This window comes from Hevea brasiliensis, chromosome 6 (genome assembly GCF_030052815.1).
Source record: "Hevea brasiliensis isolate MT/VB/25A 57/8 chromosome 6, ASM3005281v1, whole genome shotgun sequence".
Taxonomy (NCBI): domain Eukaryota; kingdom Viridiplantae; phylum Streptophyta; class Magnoliopsida; order Malpighiales; family Euphorbiaceae; genus Hevea; species Hevea brasiliensis.
Window position 1 is genome coordinate 2,594,336 of NC_079498.1, and position 10,560 is coordinate 2,604,895.

Consider the following 10,560-nt stretch of genomic DNA (forward strand, 5'->3'; position numbering starts at 1 on the left):
TCATTTTCTGATAATTTTTCATACTATATGTACAACAATTAAATTTTGACCATAAATTATGATAGACCATTATGATTAATGACAATAATAATAAAATTATTATATATATGAAATAATTATATTTTAAATTTCGATAATTAAGTTAAAAAACTCATTTATTAGAGCGTAAAGGAGATATTCATTTATATGTATGCACTAATCCACAAATGAAAGGAGACTCATTTAGAGTTACTGTGCTGTGATGCTGGTGCATTTCAAAACAAGAGAAGGAAAGAAGCTAATGTGAAAGAAATAGTACAAAGAAAGAAAGACAGAAAGAAAAAATATAATAAGAGCAGTACATGGAGCAAACTGTAATAAATAGACATAACAGCTTTCAAAAGATAAGAAAGAAAGAAAGAAAAATACTACAAGAATACAAATTGTCAAAAGTCTGTCTGTCTCTCTCTCTCTCTCTCTCTCTCAGAGTTCTTCCACTACAAGTTTCCATACCTACACCTTCCATTTCCATGTCTAAAGATCACATAACCCAGCAAATTCTACCAGAACTTGAAGAATCTGCCACATCACAAGGTCCCAAGCAAGACGATGGTGAGGTAGTTGCTGCTGATGAACTAGTACCAAGTGATCAAGAAGAGTGCAAAACACCAACTTCTAGTAATCACAAGATACCAACTATCCGAAGCTGCCCACCAACACCAAAAAAGAAAGTGCAAAAATTGTTCTTGAACAAGAGGAAATTGCCTGAGATGGACTTCTTTGAAGCTGCTAATAGAGATGAGGTAGAGTCTTTCTTTCGATCTAGCTTTGAGTTAGCTAGAGTTGAATATCGTCGCATGAAGAGAAGATGTAGAAGTCATTGATGATCAGATTTTCTTTAAATTTATGATCTCTTCATATGTGTACATATATGCAATATATTTAATTTTTTATTCTTATGTATGAATCTTGATAAATCTAGCTATAGCTAACACTTAATTTTTATCTGTTTAATTATACTTATGATCTTTATTGAGGTGTAGAAATGGATCGATCATGATGTTAGCTAGGCCTATGACTATGATCATAAATTATCTATCCATTTTTATCTTTGTTCATCTTCAACAGAAAGAAAGTTTTGTTTCTTCTGTTAGTACAATCTCTTTCTTGCCCCTATCTATTTATGTCAACAAATTTTGAATTATTGCATTTGGCGAGTTGTTTTGTTCCTCTTTTTGCATTTATGGATTAGTGCAAACCAGAGAGAGAGATAGGTTCTTTCAAGTATGATACAGCAGCAAAGAAGAATAGCTAATTTGCTTGACATTTACATCTCCTGAGGTTTGGGTTTGATGCAGAAGCAGAAGCACAGTGACTGTTATTATTAATTATGGGGACTTGAGTGGTATCCTAGAATTAATATCTCATTTTCTCTTAATTAAATTTATTTCTTATATATGGTACACCACCTCAGCTATATCACCGTTTTCTTTTTATTTATTCCAAGAATATATGCCTAGTTCGCATCTGCCTGGGAATTTGTGACTCAAAACCTAGGCTGGCAGATGATCTTAGCTATGTTTATAAAGGTAATATAATGTACTATAATATAATTTTTTATTAAATTTCATTTTTAACTTAATTAAAAAATTTAAATTAAACCATTTTCGTATAATTTAATCGGTATTTTTCCAACAAGAATTTGGGAGAATTTTCAGTTTAAATCCCACCATCCACAATTTGACGTAAGTGTGGATCTACAATCATTTCTAACTTGAAAATTGAAACTAAACCATTTGGGTATAGTTTAATTAATTGGTATTCTTCCTATATGGAGTTAGTAGAATTTTTTGTTTTCCAGCAATCATGTAGTGAAGTCGCTCCGTAATTTGTGTGTTGTGTTTGGCTGCTGGCCAACTCTCAGTGGCAGCCCCTGCATGCAGTACTGCTCCTCGGTTAACAACTTTTTCGTTTTTCCATTGATTGAGAGATATCTCTACGAGCTGCCTAACCGAGAATAACTTCAGTATCATTGAAAATTTAACCTCGTTAATTAAGAGGGATTAAGAAATTAAGGACTTGAATCTGGCTCTATCAAATCGAATATTATGCTTTCAATCACTTGATCATACTCAATTCAACTAAGCTTTTATCAAAAAAATTTAGGGACGACTATATGGATTCACTCTCTCAACTCTAAATGATTTTGGATTAAATTCTCAGAAATGTGTAATGTTTATAGGTCATGTTGTACTACTCTCCTCCAAGTTAATTTAGGTCTGCTCCTTTTTTTCTTTCTATCCTCTAACTTAATGTGCTCTAATTGTCTAACTGGAGCCTCCGTATATCTACGCTTCACATTACCAAACAAACTCAATCTCCCTTCTATCAACTTATTCTCAATTGGCACTACTCCTACATTTTCTCTAATACTCTCATTATGGACTTTATCTAGTCTAGTATGGCCACTCATCCATCTTAACATTCTCATCTCTGTAACTCTTATCTTAGACGCATACGACTCTTTCAGTGCCCAACGCTCACTACTATATGACATGGCAGGTCGTATGGCTATACAGTAAAATTTTCCTTTCAACTTATTAGGAATCTTGCGATCACATAAAACTCCTGTGACACGTTTTCACTTCAACCATCCGGCTTTAATCCTATGACTAACAACCTCCTCACATCCCCATCTACTTGAAGGACTGAGCTGAGATATTTAAAGTGATTACTTTGGGACAGTACCACTCCATTCAAACTAACTCCTTCCCTATTACCAGTTTGGCCTTCACTGAACTTTCAATGCATGTATTCTGTCTTCGTTCTACTTAACTTAAAGCCCTTTGACTCTAGAGTAATTCTCCAAAGTTTTAGCTTTCTATTAACTCTTTCTTGCGTCTCATCTATCAGAACAAAATCATCCACAAACATCATACACCAAGGACTGAGCTGAGATATTTAAAGTGATTACTTTGGGGACATTCACCTCTCATCAAAACTACTCCTTCTATCACACACGCTTTTTTCACTTTGCAATGCATGCATGTATTCTCTTCGTCTCTACTCTTTGACTCTAGAGTAATTCTCCAAAGTTTTAGCTTTCTATTAACTCTTTCTTGCGTCTCATCTATCAGAACAAAATCATCCACAAACATCATACACCAAGGAATACTCTCTTGTATATGTTTCGTCAATTCATCTAAAACTAATGTAAAAAGGTAAGGGCTTATAGCTGATCCTTGGTGTAATCCAACTGAGATCGAAAAATCTCTTGTGTCCCTTCCCACTGTGCACACAATAGTAGTTACTCCTTCATATATATCTTTTAACACTTGTATGTACCTAATAGATATCATCTTTTGTTCTAACGCTTTCCATAAGACATCTCTTGGAACACTATCATAAGCCTTTTCCAAATCAATAAAAATCATGTGTAGATCTTTTTTTACATCTCTATATTTTTCTATCAAACTTCTAATGAAAAAGATCGCTTCCATAGTTGAACGACCGGGCATGAAGCCAAATTGATTGAAAGAGATAGAGGTATAATGACATAGTCGATACTCCACAACTCTCTCCCATAACTTTATAGTATGGCTCATGAGTTTAATTCCCATATAGTTTGAGTAACTCTATATATCTCCCTTATTTTTAAAAATAGGTACTAAAATACTCATCCTCATTCATCAGACATTTTCTTTAAGTTTAGAATCTTATTAAATAATTTAGTTAACATTGTCACTCTCATATCTCCCAAACACTTCCACACTTCAATTGGTATTCCATCGGGTACACAGGCTTTATTAACTTTCATTCTCTTAAGTGCTTCCTTTACTTCTAAAGATCTAATCCTTCTAGTATAATTCGTATTCTTTTCTATTGTTCTATAGTCTATATTCAAACTATTACCATTTTGACTATTATTAAATAGATCATTAAAATAATGTCTCCATATTTCTTTAATGTTCTCATCTTTCACCAACATTTTTCCTTCTTTATCCTTAATGCACTTAACTTGAACCACTTGATCATACTAAATTAGACAAATTTAACTAGCCCCAAACCACTTGTAACTACTGAAAAAGAGAACATTTAGTTAATTAATTCTTATGTTCAAACTAGTTAATCATAACCACTGCTTCTTACCTTGTGTTAAGAGTTTTAATTAAGGTAAATTATTTTTTATTCATGTGTTGTGCCATAATTAATATTTGAATCCCTGTAATGTTCTTAAATTTTAGTTTTATCGTATATTTTTGTCTTTTTTAATTTTTATCAATTTAATTATTAGTTAAAAAATTAAAAAATAATTGATGAGTGACTAAAGTGTTAATAATAATAAAAATGCAGAGATGAAATTATTTATAATAATAAAACTAAGAAACGAATTAATAATTTATTTTGAACGAATTAAAGTATTTTTTCCCTATTTATTAATGATAAAAATTGAGAAAAATAATGAATAACAAAAATATTTGACGAAATAAAAACTTAAGAATATTTTCATTTATTTTTTAAAATATAAAATTCCAAATTGTGACAACTTTAATTCTTAAAAAAAAAATTGAAGTAAAAAAAGGAATTTTAATTTTAAATATTTAGGTATTCGAGTTTTGAAAATAAGTATTGAAGGAGATTTTAAATCGAAGAGACCTATAAATTTAAAATTCTAAAGAGGGCGATGAGTTGATATCACTATCATGCCAGTTAATAGCTTAGTGATGTGATTCATGCGCCATAGTTGGCGAAAACATTCATTGAGATTGAATCTCAGGGAATAATTAATTTGAAGAGTTTGACAAAATTGAGATTTCAACCTGTAATCTGCAATTTTTTATATATATGTTTTGAAAATTTGTAAAGAAAATGATTGTGATAATCTAATCACTTCATTCTGTTATCACTTCATTCTCAATCATCTAACTTTCAAGTAGCTGGATCTCTCTACCTATTATTCCACTTGCAAATGGAAGATAAAGAAAATTGTTACATAAGGCATCATTACTCCATCACAAGAAAAGATGTAGCTACACGGTTTTTAAATTAAATATTTTTTTTGTGAAATTTATATAAAATTATATATGGGTAAATTACATTTTTTATCTAAATTATGTTAAAATTAATACATATGTCCCTTAGTTTTCAAAACTTAATGATTTAGTCTTCATATTTTGATTCTGTGAAACTGAAAGTCTCTCGGTTCATATATTTAAAATAGTAAGTCTAATAGAGTCAAAATATAGATGTCACGACCCAACCTATACTATTCATTAACCCAATTCTAAGGCCCATTTGGAGTTTTGACTCAAACACAATATACAATCCATTCACCCTCCACATACTCATATCATTATAAAGATAAATGGGAGCTCAGCTCCCTCATCCAGTCCATCAAACATGCATATAATAATTTTACAGGTCCACAATAAGAACTTATATTACAAGCCCAATTTAAATGAAGGTTTCTAATACATGCGGAAATTCTAGAAATTCATAGAATTACACAAATATTGATAAATTAACCTCAAAAATATCCTAAAATATTGAAAGATCAATTTTAATCATAATCTCTATAACTATCTAAAACTAATGCACCCTGTAAAGTGAAATGCAACATCAACAACATTTTCACATCATAATATCAAAAAGGTAATTTTGAGCACTCACACACCCTGTAGTATAAATCATAATATATGGGAGCCGATCTCTTAAATCCAACAGAACTCAAGCCGGACTTTAATAAACCAAATCGGGGTAGAACTCGTGACTAATCCATAGTCCACACCACATCACTCCAAATTACCACATACATGGCACTTTCACAGTTATGAATGCAACATAAATTGTGCCTAAAGTTTATCTACATAGATATATGCATATAAGTGATGCATGGGCATGTTTGAACATATAATAATAGTGAAATTACAATTAAAATTAATATTTTACTCACCAATCCGGAGGAAGAAGGAAATTACATTACAATTATTTAATACCAATGACTCCTACAAATCAAGAAAAAACCAAGTACAAAAGGGCTTAAAACACACTTCTATATTCGCAACTCATATATCCACCATTCAATCACATCACTCAAAGCAATCATTCATCACAATATGTAAAATTTTAATTTAGTCCTCATAATTGATCATTTTTGCAAAAAACAAGCTCTAAAAATTCTAAAACTTTGCTTAGCAATATTATTAGGCTATTGCAAAAGAATCATAATTTTATATTTTATGGATTTTTAATCCTATTTAAGCACTAGAAAATTACGAAAAAGTAAGGTTGATTCCAACGACAATGGGGTAGCCAAAACCTCGATCCGATACCTACACGGGGTTCAACAACACGGGTTAATTTTCTAAGCTCATTAAATGCTCGGAAAAATCAAATTTGAAATTTATGTCGGTTTATGGTTTATGAAATCTAGCTCAAAAATCAAAATTGGCTAAAATTTAAAATTGGACAAAGATGGATTTCGGTGTTCTTGGTGTCTATGGAAAGCTCGTAGATGATTTTAGACACAAGAGAGGAAGAGAGAAGGAGGAGGGGAATATAAAATTTTGAATTTTTAAAATGAGGTCCAAAATTAAAATTTAAAATCAAATATATTTTTAGTTTTACCACGTGGTCTTTAAATTAATTTTTAAAAATCATCAAAGTTTATATTTTCGGAAAATCGAACCCGATTTTTAAAATCCGAAAAATCTCAAAAAAATTTCTAAAATTTAAATAAAATTAAAATATCAAAAATGCTCATAAAATAATAAAATTTAAAATTTTGGGGTATTACAATAGAGATCAAACTATTGATTTTTAAAAAGTTCTGAATGCGTTTGTTAATTTTGACATAATATGAAAATGAAAAAGTAATATACTTTTAAGGGTATTTTGGTAATTTTCCAAACAATTAACAAAAAATTAATGGAATATTAGACAAATGAACCTTCAATTTCACATAATCAAATTACATAAACTAAACTATTGATTTTTCAAAATTGAGTGATATATGTGTTAATTTTTTACATTTTAGTCATTTCTAAAACGATTAAAAAAATGATGAAAAATTAGACAGAGGAACCTTTAGTTTGATAAAATCAAAATATAAATACAAAAATATTTATTTTTAAAAAAAATTAGAGACATATATATTAATTTTGACATAATTTAAAGACAAAAATAATTTAACCTAAACATATTCATTATTTTAATTATATATACATTTTAATTAATCATTTGTAAAATTATAACAAAAATATTTAATTTAAAACTTCAAATGACTAGATAACTAATGCTATTAAAATGGTGTAATAATGACATGATGGTGTTCTAATAATGGGTCTAGTTTAGTACGCACACACAGACAATTTCCAATTTGTATATACCTCTTGGAATAGTTAGGAAGTGACTTTCCTCTAAATGTCCAAAACATGTCTCCTTCTTTATATAGAGATAATAATTAATTAAATCAACCAAAGCCAATGTCTATTTCTGCATGTGTTTTTACATATGCTTTGTCTGTATGTCCAATTAGAAACAAGATTCAATTAGATTTTTGGTTTATGAAGAGTTAAAACTAGCTATTCACATGCATAGTGATTCCCAAACTCTGTAAGCTGGAGGAAAAAGAAGGGAAAGAGCATATATTGTTTGAGTTCGAATGCTTACTTTGGATGACTTGTATGTGCATTTAATGGGAAAAGGCGTTCTTGAATTCTTGCAGAGAGTGTACAGGTTCTTTAACTGCATTTCTTGATTCGAAATGCACATAATGTCAAATTCCCTTGTTTTGTCCTCCTTCCTAACTATTACACAAACTTATATTGTATTATGATTTCAAATTTTGGATATGTAAGGCTGCGATGCAATTCAATTCCCAAAGCCTAGACTCTCTCTCTCACTCAAAATACTGTCCCCTCACTCTAAAATGGTCCCTGCTCTAGTGTTAGTCCTAGGGGGCCGTCGAACCTCTCCCTTCTTTATCCTTAGGTTTTTTTTTTTTTTTTTTCTAGTTGTCCTTTAGTTTCTTAGTTCTCTTTTAGTCTTCATAAATGGAGTTGTAGTTCCCCTCTCTGTAGATGGGAATTTTGCTTGGTGTTTTAGGGGTTTTAGTGGGGCTGCTTGCATGTTGCAACAAGCCTTCCCTGCAGATTATGTAAAAGTTTCAAGAAGCATATCAACTGGCAGTTAAATGAGTAATTTAGAGACGAGTCACCTATCTTCCAGGGCAAATATGAATAGCCTGTTAGCCAAGTTTTGTTCCTGGTTGGTCCAGTAAGGTTCTAAGTCCCAGTTTTCTAGTGTTATTTTGTAGCAATTTCTTCTTCGTTTTCATCTGGCACTTTTAAATGTTCACTAAATATACTGTTTTTGGACCATATATAATTATTAATTATCATTTTTCTACCTTATAATTTTTTTTAAAGAAATTAACTTATAATTATTAACTTAATACTAAATGTTGCTTTATAATTTTAATAATTTTTTCAATAAAGAGCAATAGAAATACTAATATTTTACTACATTATTTATATTTCCACCTCAATTTTTTTAAAAAATTTATTTAAATTAAAAAATATGTATATATATTTAAGAAAAAATATATTAAAATTGTGATTTGGGCCATTTTAATATAGATATGATATCAATATTCATTAACGATGACAAAATGTTTGAATTTTTTTACTAATTTAATTATAAAATACTGATTTATTAAAATCAAATAATAAAATTCTACCTAAAATAATTGATTTAAATCACAAAATATTTTTTAATAATTTGCCTTTTTATTTATATACGGGGGACCCTTTTAATGGGCCACAACATTCTTGGCCCTATACATGGAAATGAAAATTCCTTTTGTTTGGGCCACACATATTATGAAGGAGCCCACTCAATACAATTGTCTTGTCCTATTATAATAATGAAAAAAATTACATTTAAAAAAAATATTAATACTACACTGCACACACAGTGTGTGTATATATATATATATATATATATATATATTTTTTTTTTTTTAATTTTTTTAATATTGATAAGTATATAATTATTTATGGGTAAACAATCTTTAAAACCAAACTCATTAATTCAAGTACTTAATTTAATGATTATTTTTAATGATTATCATATAATTAATATAATCACTCACATGTTTGTCACATTTAATTCGCTTTTTAGATGTACAAATTAATTAAAAAAAAATTAACCTTGCAATCATGTGATGATGTCCAGATAATTGTGTTTGTGATTCAATTATAAATTCATATCTGAATGAAGGATTTCTAGAATTTTTTATGTGAATTAGTCATAAAACCAATTCAATTAACTCATTTTTATTTTAATTTTTATATATTAATCATTGGTAATTTAACCTCAGGATGGTGTTAGCAAAACATCCATTTTTCTAGAATTCTGAAGCACTGTACAAATCGTGAAATCCCTTCTTCTAAAGCAGCAGCAGTTACCATGCTCAAATCTACCCCACGGAGCCATTCTATCTGGAAATTGCTAGACACCTGGTCCTCCACACGTCAACCTCTAGCAAATTCCATTATCTTCTGCCAGGTTTCAGGTTTCCATTAATAGTTATCTTGGTTCAAATTGGTTTCTGGAGGGAAATTTTATATGTAATTTTTAAGAGAGGACAAAACCATGGCTCCAAAGCGTTCTGGGAAGGGAAAGAAGAAGAAGGTGATAGGGACTGTATTGAGGTCTAGTAAGCGAGTTGTTAAAGAAACTGTGAAACTTGCTGTTATTGAGGGAGACACTCAAGAATCAACACAAGAAGATCAAAATGGAGATACAGAAGAGGTTGATGTTCCTGATAAAGAGCCTCTGGTCAGGACCATTCCTGTTGAAGAAAATGTTGAGGAAGGAAACCAAACAATTGAAATTTCAGTCAAGAAGCCTAAGAAAGAAGCTCCTGCAGATGGCTCTCGAGAAGAGCCGTTAAACGAAGAAGAGAGAAAGTAGGATCAGACGAGGGCACTTTCCCAAGAAGAGCCATCGAAAAAAGATACTTTCACAGAAAAACAAGAACCATCAAAGACTACAAGAACAAAGAAGACAACCCAGGAAGGGAAAGGGCAGGAGAAGAAGAAGAAGAAGAAGAGGGGGAGAAGGGGAATAGAATCAGGTGGTGAAGGTTATAAAAGATATGTATTTAGGGTACTGAAGCAGGTACATCCGGAGCTGAGAATATCATCAATGGCGATGAGCGTTATTAACAGCTTGATGAAGGACATGTTTGAGAGGATAGCTGATGAGGCAGCAAATCTTTCACAGCACAGCCACAGAATGACACTCTCATCCAGGGAGATTCAGGATGCAGTGAAGCTTGTTTTGCCTGGAGAACTTGGGAGGCATGCCATTGCTGAGGGTTCTAAAGCTATAACTAACTATATGTCTTATGAGACGAAAGGGTCCAAGGCCTAGCATTTGTTAATATAGAGTCAAGTCTCTTGAAACCAATAGGTGTTCTATAAGTCTTAACAAGTTTGCTTTTAATTGGTATCGTAGTGTGTTAGAATTTGGCTTTGTATTATATGCAAAGGCTACATTTTGGAGGAATGTGCA

At 30.8% G+C, this 10,560-nt stretch overlaps 2 protein-coding genes across 2 annotated transcripts; both read left to right on the forward strand.

Moving 5' to 3' along the window:
* Positions 1 to 257: 257 nt before the first annotated feature.
* LOC110648516 (cyclin-dependent protein kinase inhibitor SMR2) lies at positions 258 to 1,155 on the forward strand. The gene has a single exon (XM_021802772.2). It carries the CDS (start codon positions 342 to 344, stop codon positions 861 to 863), a length of 522 nt encoding a protein of 173 aa, XP_021658464.2. The 5' UTR covers positions 258 to 341; the 3' UTR covers positions 864 to 1,155.
* Positions 1,156 to 9,367: 8,212 nt separating this feature from the next.
* On the forward strand, positions 9,368 to 10,560 carry LOC110648520 (uncharacterized). Its single transcript, XM_058148203.1, has 3 exons — positions 9,368 to 9,903; positions 9,947 to 9,953; positions 9,986 to 10,560. The coding sequence occupies exons 1-3, from the start codon at positions 9,637 to 9,639 to the stop codon at positions 10,417 to 10,419; spliced, it is 708 nt and encodes a 235-aa protein (XP_058004186.1). The 5' UTR covers positions 9,368 to 9,636; the 3' UTR covers positions 10,420 to 10,560.